At 37.4% G+C, this 27,769-nt stretch overlaps 1 protein-coding gene across 2 annotated transcripts; it reads left to right on the top strand.

Moving 5' to 3' along the window:
• frs2b (fibroblast growth factor receptor substrate 2b) lies at positions 1-27,769 on the top strand. Of its 2 annotated transcripts, XM_056740279.1 has the most exons (7): positions 1-307; positions 9,908-10,029; positions 16,894-16,985; positions 18,962-19,148; positions 22,528-22,686; positions 24,926-25,095; positions 26,022-27,769. In XM_056740279.1, exons 3-7 carry the CDS (start codon positions 16,920-16,922, stop codon positions 27,000-27,002), a joined length of 1,563 nt encoding a protein of 520 aa, XP_056596257.1. In that variant the 5' UTR covers positions 1-307; positions 9,908-10,029; positions 16,894-16,919; the 3' UTR covers positions 27,003-27,769. The 2 variants fall into 2 exon arrangements, with proteins under 2 accessions (XP_056596257.1, XP_056596259.1); XM_056740281.1 differs by lacking the exon at positions 18,962-19,148.

Here is a 27,769-nt window from a genome sequence, read left to right as displayed (position 1 = left end):
TTGACACCATGAGCGAAATGCTAATGCTATCACATAGGCTACTGCTGCGAGGCTAGCAACACAACAAATACAGTAAATAAAATAACTTGAACTCCGTTTTTAATCTGTAACTTTACATCATCCCACGCGAAAAACGGAGAGTTAAAATCCGTTAAATGTGGGGTGAAAGTTTTTGATTTTTGCTGTATTTGTAGTCGGGTGGATCTGTTAAAGTTTAGCTGATGCTTGTTTTACTTTCAACAAAGTTTACACATAAATATGTGGGACATTATACTGCGAAATATTTTCCACTGATTGCAAAAATACCGTAAGTATTAACTTATTTTTTTGTTTCATGTGAAATGTATTAATGTTTTCATTTGATTAGCGCCGTGTGTTACGGAGTTATTTGATGAGAGTATATAACATGAGGAATGCAGTTATGTGCCAAAATTCAACAAAAGAAATAAATAAACTGTGGTTATTCATGTCAGGTAATACAGTTAAAACGTTATACTTGTTAACGTTTATATTATTAAACTACATGATTGGTTTGATAGCATGTAACTTATTTGTTTTTCAATATAAACGGACACATTTTTCTTGACGTTTCAAATGTATAAATTTAATTTAATTTTATGTCTTAAATGTAAATAGAATGTTGATCGATAGAAATAGTAATGAGTTTGTGTACTATTGTGTTAGTTTACTATATTGTTAGGGGAGTAAGTGTAAACAAACAAAAAACATAAATCACGTTTTCTATTTGTTTATGAAGATAATTCTATGCAGATAATCTTTCAGATCATGTCAGAGTATGTGAAAACGATTTAATCCTGAAATGTCGTTTTAGGGTATTATACAGTATGATGCTGTCATAAATTCGAGTATGAAAGTAGCTTCTTTATGATTTCTCCCATTAATGTTTTAGTGTTTAGTCCAGTGGTTCTCAAACTTTTCAGATCAAGTACCACCTTTTATACACATTAGTTGTTCCAAGTACCACCTAATGACCGCCATAGAAAAGGCATGAATAAAAAATCTAATTATTAGTAGAGATGTGAATCTTTACTTGCCTTATGATAAGATACACCAATTCTAATGTATTCATAAAACAAAAACATGTTTAATTTACAAGCTGTTTTCAAAATAAAGAACTTGTTCTTTTCCATTTTTTTCAAATTAGTCAGCATTAATAGTGGACTCGAAACACTGTCCTTTAGTGCACCGTAAACAGGACTGTTTAAATTACTCTTATGGGAGATTTATTAACTTTGTGGTGACTTGTAGAAAGACTACAAACCTATATTAAACCCAGAAAAAGTGGAAAGAATATTTAACACAGAAGATAAATATAGATATATGCATAAACATGGAGAGCAGGAACGTAACCAGCCTTGTGGAAGGGGTGGTTCTTTTTCTCATAAAGTGGACCTTTTTGTCGTTTCCCCCACCTTAAAAAATTAATTTGTTAATTAATTATGAGGTTCAAATAATTGTATACTCTAAAGCCTGGCTCAGACTACAGGAGTTTTAAAATCCTGACAGATTTTAAATCTGGTTGCAGCTCACACATAAGGAGAATCTTATCAGATTCTCTTATGTAAAATCCTAAACCTGGCTCAGACTACAGGAGTTTTAAAATCCTGACAGATTTGAAATTCTGGTTGCAGCTCACACATAAGGAGAATCTTATCAGATTCTCTTATGTAAAATCTTAAACCTGGCATTACATCTATATTTGAATCTCTTTTTCAAGCACTACAAAAATAGGTTTGCCCTTTGTAAACTTGCATTTATGAATGTGAAATGTCCAAAGAAGAGAACGTTAGGGGTAAAGTTGTGCTTAAATAAGACTAAATGTAGCAAGTGCAAAAATAAAAATTAATTTATTGGATTTTTTTTATATCATAATTGCACATCAAAAGACATTTTAAGACACCCAAATACAGGATAATATTAAGATTATCATACCAGAGGGCTCTTACGTCATCTCACCGGGAAACAGAAGTAAACAAAGCGACGTCGCAGTTAATTTCACGTGATCTATTTGTCCTATTATGAAAAGAAATGTATTTCCACGATAGATGAAGGAAATGCAGCGGCTATGCAACAGGTCTTGAGTGTGTAACTGTACCCGTTTAACTGTACTACGGCTTATCCGCGGTGAAAAGCAGATGTTTCGGTAGCAATTCAAAAGTAAGGTATTTATACGTTACTGTAGCAAAACTGTAGCAAGGTGTGTAACATTCAATCCTGGAATTCTGTGTCTTTGTCGCACTCTGAATGATTCTCTGTCTGTCAGTCCAAAGCCGTTGAGACGTATTTTAAGCAGGTGATGCTATAATGCTTTTTTGCTAGGGCTGAAGTTATGACTGTGCTTTAGGCGAGCCGGTTAAGTTTAATGTTAAAAGATAACGGAAGAAAACAATTGTCGCTGCCGAACTAAGATGAATGCCAATGTGATTATAAGATAAAAACAAACACATGAACGCATGTTATATGTGCGCATATAGTTAAATAACAATATGTTGACCGAAACTACAAGCAGTTATAAAAATGTTGACCGTTAGCAGTTAATTACGCGGTACATTTAAAACCGACGTGACTTGTCCCTGCAGCTCTTGTTCTTATCTGTGCGGTTGTGGTATATTTTTGAGGATACATTATAAAGACGATCCTCCATCTCCGCTGTACAACGTACCCTTGCAGAAGCTTTACCTCCGTCACTTGTCGATCTGTCTCTTATTGGCTGTAGCGAAAGTACCAACGTCATCAGCCGATTTAAAATCCTAAATATCAAACATGTTTGATATGATCGGGTCGGCTAAGATTTCTCTCGGAGCAGATCGGGAGTTCTAAGATTCGATCTGTGAACGCCTCACATTACGTGATAATCTGGGCCGATTCTCGGGCCCGATCGCGTTTCTAGGCCCGATTTTTTTCAAAGATTCTCGGGAGGGGAAATCGGGGTAAAATCTGGCCGAGAATCCTATAGTCTGAGCCAGGCTTAACTCAACTGTTTATGTGAATATCCCGCTTTCCATAATAATGGTAAAATGTGTAATTGGAGGACCACTAAGAAACCAGCTGCTCATTACAAATACTCAGAACACCACATACTTATAAACAAATGTTTAGTATAATGCAATGTAAGTCGCTTTGGATAAAACCGTCTGCCAAATGCATAAATGTAAATGGTAATACAACTCCTTGCAGGGCTCTAGACTCATTTTTCCCACTGGTCGCACTGTTGCGACCCACTTTCTCTGTTGGTTGCACCAACTTATGATTTTATAGTAATCATAATGACCTCGACACTGGTCAGGGTAGAAAGGGCAACATATGTTTTTAAGCACATTCACACCCAGGTAAAAAATATTCAGAATGCACCACGTGGATTCTGTCTTCTGAATCTGAAAGTGTGAGTGAGAGAGATAGTTCTGAAACCGATGTGACTTCATAAAGTGCCACGCTGAAAGAAAGAAATATGACATCAATGTTCTATCAGAGCACTTTAAAAGCATTATGGAGCAGAGTCCATCCCGCGATGATTTTATGCCTTTCGTGCTGCGCAACACCAAATGAAGCCACCCTATGAAATTTTACCTCACACATTATAAAAAAAACAGGTATGCAGTGCAGAGATTGCATACCCACTAGGGCTACACGATATATCGAAAAGTTATCGTTAACTTGCTAATAGTATATAGGATATCCATATCGCAGAGATTTGCGATAAATGATTTTTTTTCCATGTGTCAATCATTTGTGTGTTGCATGCTTAGATTTTCCAAATTGGACCAATCAGAAGGTGCCTTACTATCTTTATACCCGTCAAGTAGCTGCTATTATACTATTTGCTAGACCGTGGGCCCAAAGGTGAACATAGCGGCTAAAGCAGAGAGCGGAAAATAAATATGCCAGGAGTAGAGACGAGCACGGAAAATGACAGCGACAAACTTGTGACTAAAAAGAACGGTACGTCAGAAATATGGCAATATTTTGCAGGGCTAGACAGTAACACTTGTCGGGGACAAGTGAATATTTTGTATGGGCAAGTGAGTGAGAATTTTACTTGCCCAACTGAAGGTCGAACGAAATGCGTTTTTCAGGGCCGATGTCGATATTGATTATTACAGGACAAGTAGACCGATAACCGATATTTTGAACACATATATAGGTCTGGTGTATAAATGAAAAATATGTTAAAAATTAAGAATAACAAGAGCTCTGTCAAAAACTTTGCCCAAAAACCATGGTTACTACACGTTTACTATAGTAAAACCATAAACAGTAAGGAAAGAAATAAACAATACTTGTCAGAAAGACTTTCCACTTGATGCAGGCGCTCTTTACAATGAAACGGTTAATCGTTGTTGCAATATTTTAAAGGGAATGTATACCTTTCCTCTTTGTTTAGGACTGGTTGAAGATCCCCCGCACATATGGAGCGTGATATCGGCCAAACGTGCAGTAGAATCAACATATTTTACGAAGATTCTTGCTGTTTTGTTGTGCCATTGTTTTGGGCTGGCACAGATCATGTTAAATAGAGCACTCTGCGGAAGGATGCGATCACATAATGAGCTGATATTGGAGAAACTCCACCTGTCTTTACTTTCATACATGGTACATAATCAGAGAATATGAATAGTATTGGATCATTTAAAAGTAGAAACTTCAAGCTTTCTTTAGATATAGGCTTTGCTTTACGTTTCTATGATGGTGAGTATTCACAGAGTTTTATATCTGTTTCAATGACGTGTTTCAGAAAGATGCACACTGAAAGAGACGGCTGAAAGCACAGCCTGTATATTTTCACTCTTTTACTAAAGCAAAACATTTTGTTGATAATGAGTACGCACATAAAAGTAGACCAATCACAGTTTCGAATCATCTATTAGTCTTATTTATTTGACCAAAATAACTGGAGTACTTAAGTCTTTCTCCACAGTAATAAAAAAAGATGTGGTGCATGGCTCTAGACTAACTTTTTGCACTGGTTGCAGCAGTGCGCCTAACTTTTTTCTTAAGTGCACCAGCACAAAAGTTAAATGCACCCAAATTTTCCCAAACATTGCATTTAACGCATTTAACATTTAACTGATTTTACCAGTTCAATTTTTTTAAATGTCCATATAGGCAAAATTGACTTGTAAATGATTAACTAACAATCTGGTCAACATAAAGTTCTTTATTTGAAGCACAAATATACAAGAAAGGTAACTTACTGAAAAAGTGTTGGTGCTTAAAGTCCTTCACTGAACTGAAATTTAAACTTAAAAGATCTCAACATAAATGGACCAGAGCTTGACATAAACTGTGAGGTTGATGGCTCCGTGTCAGAGCATTGCTTATGATTTTCAGACGGATCAGGCCTTAACTTAACATTATTAACATTATTAATTATATCATAATTGCACATCAAAAGACATTTTAAGACACCCAAATACAGGATAATATTAAGATTATCATACCAGAGGGCTCTTACGTCATCTCACCGGGAAACAGAAGTAAACAAAGCGACGTCGCAGTTAATTTCACGTGATCTATTTGTCCTATTATGAAAAGAAATGTATTTCCACGATAGATGAAGGAAATGCAGCGGCTATGCAACAGGTCTTGAGTGTGTAACTGTACCCGTTTAACTGTACTACGGCTTATCCGCGGTGAAAAGCAGATGTTTCGGTAGCAATTCAAAAGTAAGGTATTTATACGTTACTGTAGCAAAACTGTAGCAAGGTGTGTAACATTCAATCCTGGAATTCTGTGTCTTTGTCGCACTCTGAATGATTCTCTGTCTGTCAGTCCAAAGCCGTTGAGACGTATTTTAAGCAGGTGATGCTATAATGCTTTTTTGCTAGGGCTGAAGTTATGACTGTGCTTTAGGCGAGCCGGTTAAGTTTAATGTTAAAAGATAACGGAAGAAAACAATTGTCGCTGCCGAACTAAGATGAATGCCAATGTGATTATAAGATAAAAACAAACACATGAACTCATGTTATATGTGCGCATATAGTTAAATAACAATATGTTGACCGAAACTACAAGCAGTTATAAAAATGTTGACCGTTAGCAGTTAATTACGCGGTACATTTAAAACCGACGTGACTTGTCCCTGCAGCTCTTGTTCTTATCTGTGCGGTTGTGGTATATTTTTGAGGATACATTATAAAGACGATCCTCCATCTCCGCTGTACAACGTACCCTTGCAGAAGCTTTACCTCCGTCACTTGTCGATCTGTCTCTTATTGGCTGTAGCGAAAGTACCAACGTCATCAGCCGATTTAAAATCCTAAATATCAAACATGTTTGATATGATCGGGTCGGCTAAGATTTCTCTCGGAGCAGATCGGGAGTTCTAAGATTCGATCTGTGAACGCCTCACATTACGTGATAATCTGGGCCGATTCTCGGGCCCGATCGCGTTTCTAGGCCCGATTTTTTTCAAAGATTCTCGGGAGGGGAAATCGGGGTAAAATCTGGCCGAGAATCCTATAGTCTGAGCCAGGCTTAACTCAACTGTTTATGTGAATATCCCGCTTTCCATAATAATGGTAAAATGTGTAATTGGAGGACCACTAAGAAACCAGCTGCTCATTACAAATACTCAGAACACCACATACTTATAAACAAATGTTTAGTATAATGCAATGTAAGTCGCTTTGGATAAAACCGTCTGCCAAATGCATAAATGTAAATGGTTATACAACTCCTTGCAGGGCTCTAGACTCATTTTTCCCACTGGTCGCACTGTTGCGACCCACTTTCTCTGTTGGTTGCACCAACTTATGATTTTATAGTAATCATAATGACCTCGACACTGGTCAGGGTAGAAAGGGCAACATATGTTTTTAAGCACATTCACACCCAGGTAAAAAATATTCAGAATGCACCACGTGGATTCTGTCTTCTGACCTTCTGAAAGTGTGAGTGAGAGAGATAGTTCTGAAACCGATGTGACTTCATAAAGCGCCACGCTGAAAGAAAGAAATATGACATCAATGTTCTATCAGAGCACTTTAAAAGCATTATGGAGCAGAGTCCATCCCGCGATGATTTTATGCCTTTCGTTCTGCGCAACACCAAATGAAGCCACCCTATGAAATTTTACCTCACACATTATTAAAAAAACAGGTATGCAGTGCAGAGATTGCATACCCACTAGGGCTACACGATATATCGAAAAGTTATCGTTAACTTGCTAATAGTATATAGGATATCCATATCGCAGAGATTTGCGATAAATGATTTTTTTTCCATGTGTCAATCATTTGTGTGTTGCATGCTTAGATTTTCCAAATTGGACCAATCAGAAGGTGCCTTACTATCTTTATACCCGTCAAGTAGCTGCTATTATACTATTTGCTAGACCGTGGGCCCAAAGGTGAACATAGCGGCTAAAGCAGAGAGCGGAAAATAAATATGCCAGGAGTAGAGACGAGCACGGAAAATGACAGCGACAAACTTGTGACTAAAAAGAACGGTACGTCAGAAATATGGCAATATTTTGCAGGGCTAGACAGTAACACTTGTCGGGGACAAGTGAATATTTTGTATGGGCAAGTGAGTGAGAATTTTACTTGCCCAACTGAAGGTCGAACGAAATGCGTTTTTCAGGGCCGATGTCGATATTGATTATTACAGGACAAGTAGACCGATAACCGATATTTTGAACACATATATAGGTCTGGTGTATAAATGAAAAATATGTTAAAAATTAAGAATAACAAGAGCTCTGTCAAAAACTTTGCCCAAAAACCATGGTTACTACACGTTTACTATAGTAAAACCATAAACAGTAAGGAAAGAAATAAACAATACTTGTCAGAAAGACTTTCCACTTGATGCAGGCGCTCTTTACAATGAAACGGTTAATCGTTGTTGCAATATTTTAAAGGGAATGTAAACCTTTCCTCTTTGTTTAGGACTGGTTGAAGATCCCCCGCACATATGGAGCGTGATATCGGCCAAACGTGCAGTAGAATCAACATATTTTACGAAGATTCTTGCTGTTTTGTTGTGCCATTGTTTTGGGCTGGCACAGATCATGTTAAATAGAGCACTCTGCGGAAGGATGCGATCACATAATGAGCTGATATTGGAGAAACTCCACCTGTCTTTACTTTCATACATGGTACATAATCAGAGAATATGAATAGTATTGGATCATTTAAAAGTAGAAACTTCAAGCTTTCTTTAGATATAGGCTTTGCTTTACGTTTCTATGATGGTGAGTATTCACAGAGTTTTATATCTGTTTCAATGACGTGTTTCAGAAAGATGCACACTGAAAGAGACGGCTGAAAGCACAGCCTGTATATTTTCACTCTTTTACTAAAGCAAAACATTTTGTTGATAATGAGTACGCACATAAAAGTAGACCAATCACAGTTTCGAATCATCTATTAGTCTTATTTATTTGACCAAAATAACTGGAGTACTTAAGTCTTTCTCCACAGTAATAAAAAAAGATGTGGTGCATGGCTCTAGACTAACTTTTTGCACTGGTTGCAGCAGTGCGCCTAACTTTTTTCTTAAGTGCACCAGCACAAAAGTTAAATGCACCCAAATTTTCCCAAACATTGCATTTAACGCATTTAACATTTAACTGATTTTACCAGTTCAATTTTTTTAAATGTCCATATAGGCAAAATTGACTTGTAAATGATTAACTAACAATCTGGTCAACATAAAGTTCTTTATTTGAAGCACAAATATACAAGAAAGGTAACTTACTGAAAAAGTGTTGGTGCTTAAAGTCCTTCACTGAACTGAAATTTAAACTTAAAAGATCTCAACATAAATGGACCAGAGCTTGACATAAACTGTGAGGTTGATGGCTCCGTGTCAGAGCATTGCTTATGATTTTCAGACGGATCAGGCCTTAACTTAACATTATTAACGAAAAAGTTGTCAATTGTTCTTTTCGTCTTCTCTCATCATCCGCAGCTACATCCACTCGCCCTAGGCTACTCTCCTCTCTCTGTCTGACTACAGCACATGCATTTTCAAACGTACACACCAGAGGTTGCGCCTAGACTTTTTTATTGTGCGGCATTTTGAATGACAGGCTCGTAAAAAATCCATCATAATCTATTACTCTATTACACTATGGTGAAAGATGGCGTTAGGTGGTAATTAGTTTGTTTGTGAAGTCATTACGCTGTACTTGCGTCTTGGAACTTGTTGTTTTGTAATACAACTGAATGACCAATTAAGCCGTTGTTGTTTATATGCATTCATATATTTAATCTTTTAATGTTTATCTTCATATGTGATTACATCTGGGAAAACCCAACACATGGTGCAAATTTATATAGGCTATTAAAGTTTTTGATACCATATTATCAACTCCAAATCAGTTTTTATTTTGTTCATACCTTCTGTTGTTAGTTATGGCTGAGGTCGGCTGAAGCGCTATGATTTTTACTAGCAGATTTAGGAGAAAAACGTGTTTAAAGTTAAGTGATGAAAATTAAAGCACAAAAGTCCAGTATCACAAGTAAAAGTCACTTTACAGTGGTAAGAGACTTACTCTAATAAGAATTTAATTATATTTATCGATCATGTAAAATCACGTGTGAAATTGTATTAAAATATGAGATGTATTCCGTATTTATCGATCATGTTTAACATTTGAAATTGTATTTAAAACACAAAATGAATTTAGAGATTTTATCATTTCCTGTCGTTTCACATACCACTCCAGGCCTCTCGAGCACCACTTGTGTACATTTTCGAGTCATGGTTGGATGATGGATGTTAAAGACATCAGTACACCATCAGCACATACTTCCGTATTTATCTTGAATGAGATGTTACTTTCATCAATTTGTGTGTTTATTTATGACCTTACTTCCTTTTTTAAATTTCTTTATAATGGTGTGATAAAATGTCTTCTATTTGGTTCATATTTCAACAGGTTAACATAATAAAGTTGCTACAGATTCAATCGTCACAATCCCTAAACCCATTCTACATTAAGAGAATGACTGTTTGCTTTGTGCTGGGAATGAAACCAGGAAGCCTGGTGGCTGGATCTAGGTAGGAACTTCAATTATTTTGTTTAAGCAATGTATGACTCATTGAGTTGTGGTAAATGAGCTGGGTGTCATGTTAAACAATATTGTGCAGTGTGATGTGAATTTATAACTATTATATACCGCATTTTAGTCCAATTATTATCCACACATTGTAGTACCTGGTTTTAAGTTAACTGAGAGACATAATGAGGTACTTGTAAAAATGTATTAACACACTTAATTTTAAAGGGATCGTATACCCAAAAAAATTAATTAAAATGTTTTTCTCACCTTGTTGAAATTCATCAAAGAAGTCACATAACTCAAAATCATGTGTTGTAAATAAATGTGGTAGGGTCATTTTGTGTCAACTCAGCCAGAGGTTGAATTTTTTCTATTTTTTAATGTAAATATTTTTGAATGTGCATTTTTGAATGTTTTGTGCAGGAAAGAGCGAGCAGAGAGCCATTGCACTCTCCCTGTCTCCAAACTAGTGTGTGTTCGACTTCATTTGGTGTTGTGATGTGTTGCGCTGCGCAGTGCTGAATGAAGTCCAACATGTCGGTTTCTGACCATTACACATTAAAAAGCAACTGACACGATGATAAAAGCTGGGAAGAAGAATATGTTTACACAAACTACCTGTGAATTGTGCTAAAAAACATGTAGCCTTTTCTTCCCTGATGACGGTTCCGCAATTGCAGCTGACTTAAAAAAATCCTAGTGTTTTTTGTGTTCACTTCTATCTTTTGCGATTGTCCGATTCGCAACCTCAGAGGTTGCGTTAAACGAAAATTCTCCGTCATTAACAGATTTTTATACCACTGACGGAAAAATCTGAAGGCCATCTGTCATTTTGATGGATTACAATGTGGGCAGTTTGTAATTCCCCTTTTTGTCGAGTTGGTAGCACCCCTGCCATGTTAGGTAGAGACAAGAAGGGACGTGTACGTTTCCCATTCATTACTTATAAACGCCTCGTCCAGAAGACCCACGCACGATCAGCAGAGACTCGCGGTGCGGAGCCAGGGACGTGTATAAACAAGGTGACCATGACGCCACCTTCTAATTTGTTTCAACATAAAATTTATATAACTTTAAGTTTTATAAAACATTACATTTATTCAATCAACAGGAAAGTTACTTAGAATCAAATATAAGCTTTTTATCATTTCAACTAACTATTCAGCAAACAATTGCCAACTAAGTTAAATAGTTTTTTGACAAGTTGACCATGTCAAGCATGAGAAGACAGATCGTTTGACATTGTTAATAAACCAGAATGCATGAAACACCATTGCACGGTCGCTTTAACTGTTCACACAAATCAGTTCCAAGGATTCAATCGTTTGCGAGTCGTTCTGACCAATATGTGGATTTATTCTGACGAACTCGCTGTGCACAGTATAACGCTGATTCAACAGCCGATTACACAGATTAAAACATTACAATGATGTAACTTGCGTTCATTTAAGAAACCTTTTCAGGAAATTTAATGTACTTTGATGCAAAAGAAACAATATTCACCTGAAAATCCGTGAAACTCAGGAAAAACGACTCATAAAAGCCATTTTATTTAAGACACACAATATAATTGTGGCAAGACTCTGAGGCGCCACTAAATTTCAGAACCAATCAGTCAAAGGTATGCATCAATTATCCTCGTATTGGCTGTGTGTGCTTTGCGCATGACCTAGCTGGACCATTGTTAAGTTTTATCGAGTAAATAATTTTCGACAATTAATCGATCAATCATTAACATCCCTAATTTCAACACTTTACCATATTTAAAGCACATGTTTCTTCCTTCCTCCACATGTTTGCTACTTTCTTCCTTAATTTTTTGTGAACATCTCATATTATCTAACACATTTCCTTTAATATGAAGGCATGATAAGGGTTTACATTTTGTAAAGAGGCTACGTCTTTGGGGATGGGTCCACTTATAGAAAAGTGAATGGTTGAAGGAGGGGAGACTAAAACGAGTGACTGAATGCGCCACTTGCCACTATGTAACATTTCTGCCATAGTCTAAAGTGTTACGCCAATTTCAAAACGACTCAAAAAAACTTAATAGGCTAATTTCCATTAACAACATATCATGTGTTGTCTGTTTCCCATACATTGATTTATTCGTCGCGGCCAATCACACTACCAACACTGGCCGCCAGTTATAGATTCTTCATGATTCCTGTTGACATTTTTATTTAACTATTTGAAACAGCTTAATTCTGCTGTGAGCTTTTCGTCTCTCTCACTATCTCGTTCAGCGCCTCTCTTTCACATGACAATGAAAAAATTTAAAGGTGGTGGTGTTTTCAATTTGCGTTCCTATGTGTACTTGCCTTTCTGTGTAAATCTCAAGTCACAGATGTTATTGACATAGAAGATGGCTAATTGAGTTTATATGACTTAACGAATGGTTACCAGTGTTTCCAACACACCCTTTCTCTATGTGCATAGTGTGGGTCTATGTGCGAGCTCTTGCCCTCCCTATTGTGTGAAGTGCGAGCATGTGTGTATATGTATGTGTGTAATGTAGTTAGGGCTGAAAATGATTTGTCGACATTTATTCTTGTTGTCGAGTAGTCGTTTGATTACGTGACTTAATTTAAGGGCCTGCAACATCACAATTTAACCGTTAGGGCACTGTTGCGCTAGAGGGTTATGCTGCCTTCCCGAATGCTATCGCAGTAGAAGGACACACAGCGAGAATTATAGCAGAGTACAAACGAATGTGAACAAGTAAAGTGTGGGAAAGCTTTACCAAATTGAAAACCAAAAATGCGGTGGTGTGCAATGCATGCAAGGCGGAACTTGCCTTTCACGGCAGCACAACCTGCATGCTGGAGCATTTAAAAAGGAAACATCCCGGAGCAGGAGAGAGGCGAGAGTTCTCCATCTAGAGCTAACTAACTAACTTAGCTGTAAATCCTTTTATGAGAGAATGCAATAATAATAGTAATGATAATAACAACAACAATAATCATTTAAGTACAGTAATGTTATTAATTGTTTAACAAAGTATAAAGCTTTGATCGAGCTTAGGAGTCAAGCCTGTTTTGATTATTATTTGATTATTATCTAAGATGTTTTATCAAAGTGATGCATTTTTGAAAAAACCTACCCACATCTAAGGAGTGATAAAAAAAGAACAAATGAAGATAGAATAATATGGTTTCATTTGTTTAAAAGCAGAGTCTGGTCTTTCATTGGACATATTGATTGTCTATATATTCTTTACAGAAAATGTACTGTGAGTCATTAAAGTTTGGTGAAAATGTAAAAAAAAATGCTGCCGTAGGCTGGCAACTTTTTTTTAAAAGGCTGGCGGGGAAAGAGTTAAACTGAACTGTTGTCATAGAAATGCTTCTTATGGCTTCTGTCAAGAGATTTGTTTACATTTAAAAAAATGTAAAAATGTTGGTCTGTAATATTCCCTGATTTGTTTTTTTATTTGTATTTAATAGTTTGTATAGTTTGTATAGGGTATTTGTGTGATTCGAGTTGGACAGAATCTGCAAACTTAAAGCGAGTAACCAGTTTGTTAAAGTTGATTAAAGGAGAGGTTGTTTGAATGGTTTCACTAGATGTTAAATAAGTCTCTGGTGTCCCCAGAGTGTGCTTGTGAAGTTTTAGCTAAAAAACACCACAGATCTTTTAATATACCATGCGCTACATGCCCACTTTTGCATGTGAGGAGAAACGCGCTGTTTTGGTGTGTGTCTCTTTAAATGCTAGAGAGCTGCTAGTCTCCGCCCCCTTTTCAGCAGAAACTGTGCAATAAGCGAACAAGAAACAAGGTCTCATCTTTGAACACCAAACACATTGTTTCCGATAAGCACACCGGTTTCCCCCGGGGCCATTCGCGAAGCCCGTCTGGTCACGACCACATTAGGTAAAGAGATCCGCGTTGCGTGTTTTACAAACCATACACACAGTTTTCTGAATTGAAGATACTCGAGACAACGCATCGTCAAATTAATGTTACACAGGACAAACATGTCTTTGGCATGTTTACAAGCCACAGACATCACATTCTAATAGTGAACGGACAAACGTGTCACAGAGACATTTTATCTACTTTTAAGTTGCCGCAGGTCCCTGGGGTCTTACTTAAAAAATACTGGTACTTACAATGTCTTTAGTTGCAGCTTTGACTCGCTCAGTGTGGATGATTTCCATTGAAAACTAAATAAATCCATCGCTCTCTTTTCTCCCGTGAGTCTGGGAACATTGTTCTGTGCAGCCAACAATACAAAACAGTTCGTAAGCTTTGCTACTTTTGCCATGGTGTTGGAACTTCACACATGTGAAAACGACAATGGCGGCAGCGCGATTGGACACGTTCAGAACAAGGGGCGGAAATATTATAATAAGAACGGCTACTTACATCAGTAAGAGCGCGATTTCTGAAGCGCTCGTTTTCTCAAAGGCTTGCAGAGATAGGCTCACATAAAAAAAGTTAATGACTTTTCTTTTTCTATGTTTTTGGAATTGGCAGATGTCTTTTTTTCATGAAATGTCCCCTTTAATACATATTTCAAAAGCTGAATTGATTTTATTCATTAAGTAAATTATGTATAGTTTAATGTTTTAACTAGATGCAAAAGCTGAATAATCATTAAAAACATACCGAATTCAACTGTATAGTCTTTTCCCTGATGACAACCAGCTGGTCTTTTCCCTGATGACAGCTTGCCCAGGACCTCACTGTTTGTGAACTTGTCTTTCCACGTAATGTTTAGGATGCGCCTGAGACTGTGCATGTGAAAGGCATGGAGCCTCTTAATATGGTGTGCACGTAATGTCCATGATTCACTTGTGAGTTGTATGCGGGAGCAGAGAATGAGCCAGTTGTTTTTGGGAGCAACGGCGGGCAGCTCTCTGTACATACTGCTTGCGACCTGGAGAGCATTCAAGTTCTCCTTACTTGAGCACTTATAAGCTGCAAAAGCATCACATTTCTGTTTGATTACTGGCTTCATCCTATCATCATTTGCCTTACCAGTCTTGTGTCTTGCTCTGCCTCTTTCCAAACACAGATAAGGCCGTGTTGTAAATGGAATCTATCAGCTGAGACCATGTCTCACTTGCATCACTGCTAGATGATGGAGTAATAACATGTTCCAGTTCTTCAACAAATTTCATCACCAAATCAGAATTGTGGGTCATGCTTGCATTGATGCGAGGCTTTCCCCTTGGTTTTGCACGATGTGCTGTCGTGGGCTGGAGTTTCTTTTTGCAGCAGACCATAGTATGGTCAGTATCACAATCAGTGCTTTGGTAGCTGCGGGTGAAGTTTACACTGTTGAAGTTGCTGCACCTTGTGATGATTAGCTCCAGTTGATGCCAGTATTTGGAGCGTGGGTGTCTCCATGATACTTTATGCTGAGGCTCTGTCATAAAGAATGTATTTGTGACGCAGAGACCATGTAAACTGCAAAGTTCCAACAATCGTTGTCCATTTTCGTTTATCCTCCCTATTCCAAAGTGGCCTAGACAGGATGGCCAGGACTTGTGGTCAGAACCAACTCTTGCATTGAAATTGCCCAGGATATACAGTTGTTGCTGCGTAGGAATTACACTGATTGCAGTAAAAAGTTTGTCGGAAATCTTGTCCTTTGGTTCTGGACAGGATGACCTAAACCCCACAGACCCATGTAGGCAGGCGAACTGTGACGGGACAGCACCTATTTGGCTGGGGGCTGCCCAGTTTAAGGCGGGCGGTAGCTGTCCAATGAGGTCGGAAGAACTCTCCCACCATCAGAAGCAACCCCTGGTGTCTCACTGTACGCCAACTGAGCAAAGAGACTTAAAACCGGTAAACTGTTGCTTCCCGTCTTGTGTTGTCGCTGGACACGATACTGGAGGGTTAACTCCAAAGAGATCTAGCTTGGGCCTAAAATCTGAGAGACATGCTGTCGCCCATGTAGTAGACCTCCCCTCTCCACTCCACCAGTGTATTCCATGGGAAAGCAGACGCTGGTATAGCTTGGCACTGGTGTCATCGCAGGTTTTTCCTCATGGTTTACTCCTAAAGCCTTTCCCGTAAACAAGTGTGCCGCAAGGCAGCGGAGGTTTGGAATCAGAGTTTTCCTTCTCCTAGATGAGTTACAAGCCAAGGTTGACGAGTATCATCTACCCTGAACCCCAACAAGCATATTGGTTGAGAAATATAGTCCACAGGATGCGATGTATACCAATGGAAATATGACAACATGAGGTTAAAATACATTAAAGAATCCTTGTAACATTTTTATCGATGACCCCACATTGTATCGATGATTGCATTAATCTTATTGAACATATAAGGGTTAAAGGGTGTAAGGACCTTTGGTCCAAGTGGTGCTAAATGTTTAACTATTTGCTTTAAGTGGATTACTTAAATATACAAATTGTTACTTGCTCTTCTCTCATATTAACAATAGCAGCACATGATTTAAGGTTTGTCATTTAAAAACTCTACGGACGCTCACAAGACCTGTCTTAACTTTAGGCCTGTGTGTGTAAATATTTTGAATTACTGTAACTTCTTTCTCAGTTTAAAGTTGTAATGTTAGTTAAACATACAACTATTTATGCGACCTCTTGTCCATTAATAGTAGCACATAAAATAGTAGATTTTAAATAGTAAAAAAATGAATTGATAAAATTAACATAGATTAACAATTACGAAGTAATGTAAAAAATACACCTCATTGTCTAATCTTTAATTCTACTTCTATTTAACAATTAAAAAAATATATAAAAAAATATGAAATGTTAGGGCCTTAATTTTAATGATTTTTTTTCTCTTTTGTTTTTGAAAATGGTATTTAATAGTTATTTTCCAAGGTATCGTATCGAAGTTTTTAATTCCAGTATCGTGACTCTTGTTTTCTAGGTATCAAATGGTCCTTTGAAGAAGCCATGGGAAGCTGTTTTAGCTGTCCAGATAAAGAATCAATCCCTGATATTCACCAAAGTAAATTTAAGGTCAGTATGGATTGATACATTTGTTTCTACTGGGATGTGTGAGATGAGGTTTGGCTGGGGTTTGCATATTTATTTGGTTTGATGAGTTTTTACTATAATTTTGATCATTATGATTATAAATGGTAATTTTCTGATAGTGCTATAGTTTTATGTAACATTCATTGAGGTTTTGATTTCCAGTAGAGGTGGAGGTGACATGTTTTAGACACAAAACTCTACATATATATAGTAACACAATCACGTTTATTCATTTAGCATACACTTTTATCTTAAATGAGATGAAAATTGCATATAAAGTGCCCACGCCAAATTTTCAAAAATATTTGAATATATTTTTTTTTTTGCAGCTTTGGTGTGCCGACTTTATATACAATTCTTTATTCGTTTTTTGGCTAAGCACCCACTTGAGGTTGATGTTCATGCTTTTGTCTTCCTTTTATCTAAAATTAATTTTTCAATTGATGATTAATTGGGTTTGTATTGAGATTGGGTTTAGGTTTGTTTATTTGGGGGTTAGTTGATGAGTTTGTGCTGGTTTTATTGAGTTTGGTGTGGTTTTATGAGACTTTTTGCGGCGATGCACAGATCAATCGGCGCAGTTGATCAAGAACGGCTGCAAAGTAGGACTGTCAAAGTTGCTATAAAACTAAATTCAAATTTAGTTCTTAAATTTGAATAATATTCAAATTCTATTTAAATTCTCAAGGCATGCTTGACATTCAACTAAAAAAGTACTGTATTATCTCCTAGGTCCACTTAAGGGCTACCACAATGCGCAAAATGAACCAAATCAAGCAACACATTTTTTTTCTAAATTAATTTTAAAGAAAATAAATTACTTTAAAACAAAAGTTTATGAATAATTATAAATTACTTTAACATTTAATATTTTGCCTGAGGACACCGCAGAAACATCATGTTTATGTTAATACAAAACACTATCCTTTTATACATCTACATGTTATTCATCAGAAATACCAGACATTAGGTAAACCATGGTAACCACTAATTAATCCATGCTTTTGGAGAATTTTTTTTATCTGTAGTAAAACATTTTTTTATGATTTTTATATTTTTTTACAAAGCCATGATGGCTTCTGCACTGCTCTGGTTCTGACTGTTTGCTGTGAAACAGGTTGCCAACTGGTTGTCTTTTTCTTGACTGCATCAACATGCTCCACTTTTGACAGGATCAGCTAATAAACAAACCGGTTCAGCTTCCTGACACACCTAAAATTAGGATCCTTGTTTTTTGCATTTGAATCTTGATATTTGTGTAAACTTAGACAAATATCCTGAATTTGAAATTTAAATTTGCCAACCCTACTGCATAGACCTCTTATGGCGACACACCAATTGGTGATTTGTCATACTGATGACAGTCTAACGCCTCATTTCCACTAATTTTCATTAATTCATAATGTTATATAGTTTAAACTCTAGAGTAAATCTGAGAGTGAAGCTTGAATCTGCTGCTGTGAGAAAGTTCACACACAATCTCATTTTGCACCACATATCTGTGTGATAAATGGAGCAAAAGTGAATTGTGCATTTGCAGAGGCCAATCGAGTACAAAAAGTGTTCTTTTACCTTATAAAACTGAGCACCTCAGTGATTCTCCACGGAGAGACACATACAAGGATGGACGTGTCTGACTTGAAAACTGCGCACCTTGTGCTGCACAGAGAGACGCATGCAAGGAGGGACACGTCTCAACTCAACTTTATTTATATAGCGCTTTTTCATTGTTACAAAGCAGCTGTACATAATACATATTGACTATAAGCAAATCGATTAAAGTTATATACCTGTAAAAGGAAAACAAGGTGAAAACACAAAAGACAGACATACACACACACACATATCCACACACACAATATGCACATATACTAACACACATAGACACATACACACGGACTGACACACGGACAAGCACGCGCACACACACACAAACTTTATTGGTTTGATGTCTTTAGGTGGTGAACGTGGATGATGATGGGAATGAGCTGGGAGCAGGAATCATGGAGCTGACAGAGGACGAGCTGGTCCTACGCACACGGAAATGTGAGGCTGTGAAGTGGCCTTACCTTTGTCTGCGTCGCTATGGCTATGATTCAAACCTATTTTCCTTTGAGAGTGGCCGTCGCTGCCAGACTGGTCAAGGTAAATGTTTGTTATACAGTTGAAAGAAAAAGTATGTGCACCCTTTGGGCTTACTTGGATTTCTTCATAAATTGGTCATAAAATGTGTTCTGATCTTCATCTAAGTCACAACAATAGAGAAACACAGTCTGCTTAAACTAATACCGCACAAACATTATACATTTTCATGTTTTTTTTTAACACAACATGTAAACATTCATAGTGCAGGGTGGAAAAAGTATGTGAACCTTTGGGTTTAATAACTGGTTGACCCTCCTTTGGCAGCAATAACCTCAACCAAACGTTTCCTATAGTTGCAGAACAGACCTGCACAACGGTCAGGAGAAATTTTGGACCATTCCTCTTTACAAAAGTGTTTCAGTTCAGCAATATTCTTGGGATGTCTGGTGTGAATCACTCTCTTTAGCTCATGCCACAGCATCTCAATCGGGTTGAGGTCAGGACTCTGACTGGGCCACTCCAGAAGGCGTATTTTCTTCTGTTGAAGCCATTCTGTTGTTGATTTACTTCTATGCTTTGGGTCGTTGTCCTGTTGCATCGTCCATCCTCTGTTAAGCTTCAGTTGGCGGACAGATGGTCTTAAGTTTTCCTGCAAAATGTCTTGATAAACTTTGGAATTCATTTTTCCATCGATGACAGTAATCCGTCCAGGGCCTGAGGCAGCAAAGCAGCCCCAAACCATGATGCCCCCTCCACCATATTTCACAGTTGGGATGAGGTTTTGATGTTGGTGTGCTGTGCCTTTTGTTCTCCAAACATAGCGTTGTGTGTTCTTTCCAAACAACTCAATTTTGGTTTCATTTGTCCACAGAATGTTTTGCCAGTAGTGCTGTGGAACATCCAGGTGCTCTTTTGCAAACTTCAAACGTGGTGCAATGTTTTTTTTGGACAGCAGTGGCTTCCTCCGTGGTGTCCTCCCATGAAGTCCATTCTTGTTTAATGTTTTCCTTATTGTAGATTTGTCAACAAAAATGTTAGCATGTGCCAGAGATTTCTGTAAGTGTTTAGCTGACACTCTAGGATTCTTCTTCACCTCATTGAGCATTCTGCGCTGTGCTCTTGCAGTCATCTTTACAGGACGACCACGCCTAGGGAGTGTAGCAACAGTGCTGAACTTTCTCCATTTGTAGACAATCTGTCTTACCGTGGACACATGGACATCAAGGCTTTTAGATATACTTTTGAAGCCCTTTCCAGCTTTATGTAAGTCAACAATTCTTGATCGTAGGTCTTCTGAGAGCTCTTTTGTGCGAGCCATGGTTCACATCAGACAACGCTTCTTCAGAACAGCAAACTCAAAACTGGTGTGTGTTTTTTATTGGACAGTCAGCTTTAATCAACACATCCAATCTCATCACATTGATTGGACCCCAGGTTGGCTGACTCCTGGCTCCAATTAGCTCTTGGAGAAGTCATTAGCCTAGGGTTTCACATACTTTTTCCACCCTGCACTATGAATGTTTACATGTTGTGTTCAATAAAAAAATGAAAACGTATAATGTTTGTGCGGTATTAGTTTAAGCAGACTGTGTTTCTCTATTGTTGTGACTTAGATGAAGATCAGAACACATTTTATGACCAATTTATGAAGAAATCCAAGTAAGCCCAAAGGGTTCACATACTTTTTCTTTCAACTGTAATATATTTCTAAGCTGGTGCATAACATTTCAAATTAGTTCTTCAGTGCCATCAATCGATAAAAAATCTCACGGTTTTCTGTAATAAATGACAATTAATCGCACCTAATATAAAAATGTGTAATCATACATATACTTACACATAAAAACAACAAAAACACAGTAATTTTAAATATGTGCTTCTTTGAAACGATAGTACATGAATATAAAGTTCACGGAAGGATATTTATTGCTGTCATAGCCATAAGCATCCTATTTTCTTTATCCTCTAATCATAACTGGTGCTTAGAGATACGAGTTATAGTATGAGACGGATCAAATGACCTAAAAATCCTTTTTTATAAAATAAAAAAATAATTGCACTAGATGCACCTCGACAAAGCTAACATCTATTATTTTTTCTAACATTCTCTGTTTGGCCCAGACGACCTATCGTTTCACACAGTCATGTGACCACGATAATATTGACGAGAGGGTGCGATTGATTTTAAGATGCGCAGCCACGTGTTTAGAGCACACATGAATCGTACATTCGACCCATCTTATTTGCATGTGCTACGCACTCGTGGGTCATGACTCGTGACCCACAGTTTGGAAACCTCTGTTCTAGAGGTCCATGCACGTCAGGGCCACACTTTAAACTTATTTTTAGACCATATGCACATCGCTAAGTTTTATTTTAAAACTGAGATGCCATTTTAAATAAATGCTCTTTGTCCACACTCATGTTTTCAAGCGTTTTTCAAGTGCTGCCTATCTGCACTGAAACATCCTGAACATGCTTATATACATGTACTGTGCATGAGTTAAACGAAAGACACTTCAACCTGTCATTTCCATCAGGTGCTTATTTACTTTCTGCCTTTCTACCTTATGCCGCTGCAATGTAGAGGAAAGGCACAGAGGTTTTTTTAAATGAGCGGACAATAAGGTAGGGATGTGGCACAGGACTATAAAGATGCAAAAACCTTGACCCCTTAAAAAAAAACACAATAGAAAATCTAAAGGATTTATTAATATAATGGGAATTGTATTGGTTTTAATGGAAACAATAATGGTCTACTAGTATGTGATAGATTCTATTGGTGGGATGTTAAAAAATACTTTAGGTCTTCCACAGCAAGTTGTATTTTTTGTATTTTCAGTTCTGGTCTCTTTTTACCTTTTTTTTTTTAAGTATTGCAAAATGTATCGTATCGAAATATATTGCAATATATTGTATCGTGACTCATCTATCAAGATATTTATCGTATCTCAAGGCCCTTGCCAATACACAGACCTAATAATTTATAGTAAATACATGTAACATGTTCAAAAAGGGCACTGTACAATAAAGCGTTACTGCATGTCCTTACTTAAAATAGCACATGACTGTATATGGTTTCTATTTAAAATCACTGCTGTCATGATGTTTCATTGGTTTCGTGAGAATGACCCAGCTATCTGTACAGTTATTAATGTGAGACTATCAACTTTGAACCCAATGCTTTCAAAAGGATGAACTTGAGTTTTGCATGCTTGTTCAGGTAAGGTTGTCTGCTTGCTGTGATGTCAACACTTTGATGCACCACTGCAGCCTCTTATATTATGATTAAATTGAAATATTTCCTTCATTGTCTAATCATATAAATGGCACAATTCGGATGTGCTGTTATTTTGTCAATCGTTAGGTGTGTTTTTGCCAGTATACATAATTTTGTGTCCACCAGTGGTTTGTAACACTTTTTGTTTACTGTCTATAGGGATCTTTGCCTTCAAGTGTTCACGTGCTGAAGAGATCTTCAACATGTTGCAGGACATCATGCATAATAACAGCATCAGTGTTGTAGAGGAACCTGTGTTTGAGCCCATCCTCGCACAAGCTGAATCGGACCTTCCCGTAACACCACACACTCCTACCAGTATGTTAGCACTCAATCTTCAAATTTTAATAAATACTAATGTGTATAAAGAATTTATCAAGTAGAGCAGTGGTTCTCAACTCTGGCCCGCGAGGTCCACTTTCCTACCGAGTTTAGCCCCAACTCTGATAAAACACGTGAAGAGGCTAATCAGTGACTTCAGGAACAGAGGCTTTCAATTTAATGTTGGGCTGCGCAGATTGTTTGGCACATCACATTAAAGTACCAAATGTGTTCTGAGCAATCTGCACTTGAATCGCTATCGCGGTACTTAAATCTCATACGCTCATTTGCGCAGCGCCGCATTAAGTTGAAAGCATCTATTCCTAAAGACGCTGATTAGCTTGTTCGGGTGTTTTATATCAGTATTCAACAGTATAATTGAGAGCTATCATGTCTTACAGGTAGGAAATATACAGAAATTGAAAAAGTTATTTAACACTTTCCAGTCTTCAATGCTAAATTCTAAATTAAATACAGAAGAATTTTCATTAAAGCTACAAAACACATGTAATTCCTCTTTTCTTATGTTCTTTGGTTAACATTACAGTGACAGGATTCACAGCAGCAGGTTTAAGAATGCGTGATTATATAATGTAAAGGTAGACAAAGTAAAACAAACACATTTTGTGTTAATTGCGTTAAAATATTTTTCCTTAAAAAAATAAGAATTGCATGCTTGAAAAGCCATACTAATTTTCTATTATTGTAGAAAATGACCTCATATTTAATTTATATTTTCTATATGCACAAGTTTGCAAAGCCTACTAAACTTTTTAGGCTATTTAAAAAACATTAACATTAACTCCAGATATGAACTTCAAACAAACAGGTTTCAAAAATCAGCAAAAGCATTTGCAATGTATTTTGCTCTGCATCTAGGAATTTCCTCAGCATGGAAGTTTTGTCCCAGAGGGAACTGAAGTAGTTGGTAAATTTTAGCTGTAAGATTGACCTCACGGTTTTCCTTTTCTACTTTATTTCTCATTTTTGCGCTCCACTATCACTTTTTTGAACACCAACGAGTCAAAAGGAATTCTCGACATAGGAGAGAGCATAACGCAAAGAGGCATTTTCTGACGTAATGGCGCAAACTGTAAAGTGATTTGATTGGACCGTGAATTAAATCAATCAGGAACATTTTCCAATAGTTTATTTGATATTTAATAGTCAACCACCTGTATGAATTGTCAATCAATGATGTAAGGACAGCTCCCATTTTCTCCAGCCAATAAAAGGCCCCCTCCTTCCGCGGGCCCTTGGGCTTCAGGTCCACCTAGCCCTTACGTTCATGTGGACTTGAGTATACCTGATAACTACTATTATTAGACCAACCTAAAGCACCTGAAATGCACTGATTATTTGTTTGTTTCTTTTATTACCTTTATTTGTTCCATTGCACATACTTTGATTACTTGATATTATTTTATTACTTACTGATTAGCTGTCTTCAAAAATATTTGAAATTTATAGCCTAATAGTTTTTTATGGTATCATACCCTTATTTATTAAAAATTACATAGGTAAAAAACAACAAACAAATAACTAGATATTATTTAATATTTTTTGGTGTTGGGGCCAGTGAAAATTTTGGCGGGGCCAGTGAAAATTTTGGCGGGGCCAGTGAAAATTTTGGCAGAGCCAGTAAAGTTGGAATCACATGCCCGACCGGGCAGTAGAAAAATTCCTTAGTGTTGAGCCCTGAACGTGAATGTATTAATGATATCTAGATATGGAGGTTATGCATAATGAAATAAGATGTCGTAAGTTCATCTACAAAATAGTTGTAACTGTGTGAAATCTTTTTGTTTCCTGGGATTTATACTGGCACACAGTAGTACAATGTTTCACATTATCCTAAATAAAGGTTTGATCTGAAGGTGTATGCTTAAATGTCTGGAAAAAATATAAACCTTCATTATAAAGTGAAATTTTGAAATGGATGACTTTGACTGAATAATGAAATAAGAGCACAAGGAAACTACTTAAAATTGTTTTTGAAGTATCTCAGGGTAAGACCCCAAGAAGCAGTTTGATAAAATGTCAAGGCAACATTTCTGCAAATTCTTGAGAAATGGAGAGTACACCGAAGATGCTAAAATATAATGCATTGGAACATAATTGTCCTAGTTCCTTTTGTGTTATTCCAGTTTTTATGAGATAATTACGTATAAATGTTTATTTATGTATGTATGTATGTATGTATGTACGATTTATTTTGTCTTTTTTTCTGCTTTAGCTCCTGGAAACGTACTCCCTACCATACCCAATGGCAGCTTAAGGTATCCCTCTCTGGGGGATGTATCCTCTCACCCGTCTAGTCGGCATCCATCTGTTGGAAGCACATGCCAGCCCTCACTGGGCGAGGAGTCTACACACCCTCTTTTAATTGCAGAAGAGGCTGTTAGAGTAAGTGAACATGAACTAAAATATTAAAACCGATTTCAACATTCAGATCCAGTTACAGCTAATCATTTTAAGTGCTAATTGTTTTTTCTTGTGCACAATTAGCATAGTAAATGATGCTTGAGAGTATGTTGTTAGTGTGCGCACGTTGTGTTGCATTGTGTTTATGCTATAGGGAGGCTGTTTAGTTGATTTTTTATTAACTATTGATTAAAAATATGAAAGAAATGCCTGTATATCATTTATTGACAAACAGGCTATATTTTGCAAGTAAAATTGGCCGGCTGTAATCTTATTATTTTCAATTAAGCAGATGCTTTTATTCATTGTCAGTTATATATGACACACGACTGTTTGATCTGTGTCGTGTTTAAGTATGTGAAATTTCATAAATTAAGCCTCTGATCAGAATTTTTTTATTATAGGGATACTTCACCCAAAAATGAAAATTCTGTCATCATTTACTTGCAATCCACGTTGTTTCAAATCCGTATAAATTACTTTTTTTCTGATGAACACAGAGAAAGATATTTGGAAGAATGCTTAAAACCAAACAGATCTTGACTCCCATTGTAGAAAAAATTACTTTATCGTTTTTTATGTTTTCCTTTGAACACAAAAGACGACATTTTAAAGAAAATGTAGGACAGCAAACAGGTCTTGGGCGCTTTTGACTACCATTGTATTTTTTCCTACTATGGTAGTCAATGGGGGACTAAATCTGTCTGGTTATAAGCATTCTTCCAAATATCTTTATCTGTGTTCATCAGAACAAAGACATTTATACAGATTTGGAACAACTCGAAGCTGAGTAAATGATGACAGAATTTTCATTTTTGGGTGAAGTATCCGTTTAAGCACCATAGCTCGGATCAGAAGTTCAATTACACAATGGTTGCCAAAGCATCTTTTATGCTATGTCTTATCAGGGGCACACCTATGTAAACACCACCGGGCTACTGGAGCAGCACAGCCCGAGTCAGTCTGATGTTCCTCTGGACACAAGTGTTTCATTACATAATGGAGAGGATGCGCCCCCTCTGGAGGCACCGGAACCTGGGCCTCGAGTGCAGCTGGAGCCAGAATGTGTTCGGTTTGTGTTGGGCCCAACTCCTGTGCAGAGGCAGAGGCAGAGAGAGGCATCAGTGTCAGTACAGCAGTGTGCAGACAGCAGGCTGAGCAGTTCAGCCCAAAACTATGTTGGCAGTATTTCACAACATAAGAATGAAGGCAACACAGATGCGTTTGAAAGCATTAGGACGCTTGAGGACACATCCACAGCTTCTGATAAACTCAACTGTTCATCGTCCTTAGCTCTCTCACGCCGTAGGGGTCGACCACCACCACCACTTACTCCGGATGCCAATGTCAACAACTCAGCACAGCGGAGAACAGCATTATTGGACTACGAGAACCTCCCAGCCCTACCTCCTTTACGAGAGAACCCGAAGGGTGACTCTGATGATGAGGACAGTGATGTCCACATAGAACTTAAATCACAGCCTATCAACGGCTTCCACAACCACCGGCAGTACAGCCCCGACCCAACGCACTACTACATCAACACAGAGAATGTGACGGCCCCACTCAGCGCTAACAAGGTGGAGTCGGCCCGCTGGCGGGACCGCTCTACCACAACCTTCTTTAACTTTGATTTCCGCCGAACATGCCAAGAGTCTCACAGACTGAACTACATTGAGGTCGAGACTGAGATGGAAAACTCAAGCAACCCTCAGACCCCGAAGACGCCCACTTCACCACTTCCTCAGACCCCCACCCGCAGGACAGAGCTGTATGCAGTCATTGACGTAGAGCGCACGGCTGCCATGTCAAGCCTGCAGAAAGCGTTACCCCGCTATGACGGTACCTCCAGGAAAACACGCCATAACAGTGTTGACCTTCCCATGTAACCTGGAACTGCCTGAAGACACTTTGGTGTTTCTAAAACTGATTTCGTTTTTAAAGCAGTTATGAATGTTGTTGTTTTTTGTAACTCATGGAGATTACCTGTAGCTAAAATGGTGTCTCTCTGTCTCATGTTCGCTTGAGAAGTTAACAGAGGAGCTTGTCTTATACCATCATTTTATTCCTATGGTAATATACTACTACTTTTCTTACACTCGTTTTACAATGCCTGTTTGTCTTTATTATGTTAATAACATGTTGGACAGCATTCCAAAAGATAATTCAGTAAGGCACAAATCAGTATTACTGATCAAATGGTGTTGTTTATTCATTCCTTTTCGGCTAATTTTCAGAGTTGTTTTTGAAATTCACATTTAAAGACGTCACACACTACATTTACATCTTTAAGTTGCAAAGAAGTAGATTTAAGTTCTTGGCACAATGAGAGTCTGTTATGTGATATTCATATTTTTTGTTCAGATTCTGTACACCATGTGCATGCATTACACACACACACACACACACACACACACACACAGTACAGTAAAAGGTTTCAAATATTGTGTCTCCATAAGCAACCAGTATAAACAGCTTTATCTGAATATGACCAGTTCTGAACTTATTGGTGTCCATTTAACATTGTGTAATATGCTAGATTTAAGCTTTGTTAACAGGACTAACTTTACAGAGGATTTCAACATTCAAACACCATTGTGTATCAGTACTATTGTTAATAATAATCACAATAAAAAAAAAATTTCCCCAAATAATA

This window comes from Triplophysa dalaica, chromosome 24, assembly GCF_015846415.1.
Source record: "Triplophysa dalaica isolate WHDGS20190420 chromosome 24, ASM1584641v1, whole genome shotgun sequence".
Classification (NCBI taxonomy): Eukaryota; Metazoa; Chordata; class Actinopteri; order Cypriniformes; family Nemacheilidae; genus Triplophysa; species Triplophysa dalaica.
Note: the sequence above shows the minus strand (reverse complement) of the source record. Positions and strands in the feature narration are given on the sequence as shown.

Excerpts from the sequence above, each read along its gene's own strand:
- frs2b (XM_056740279.1), top strand. The coding sequence starts at position 16,920 with ATGGGAAGCTGTTTTAGCTGTCCAGATAAAGAATCAATCCCTGATATT. Across the intron at positions 16,986-18,961 it reads TTCACCAAAGTAAATTTAAG|GTGGTGAACGTGGATGATGA; the intron begins GTCAGTATGGAT and ends TGATGTCTTTAG. Across the intron at positions 22,687-24,925 it reads AACACCACACACTCCTACCA|CTCCTGGAAACGTACTCCCT; the intron begins GTATGTTAGCAC and ends TTTCTGCTTTAG.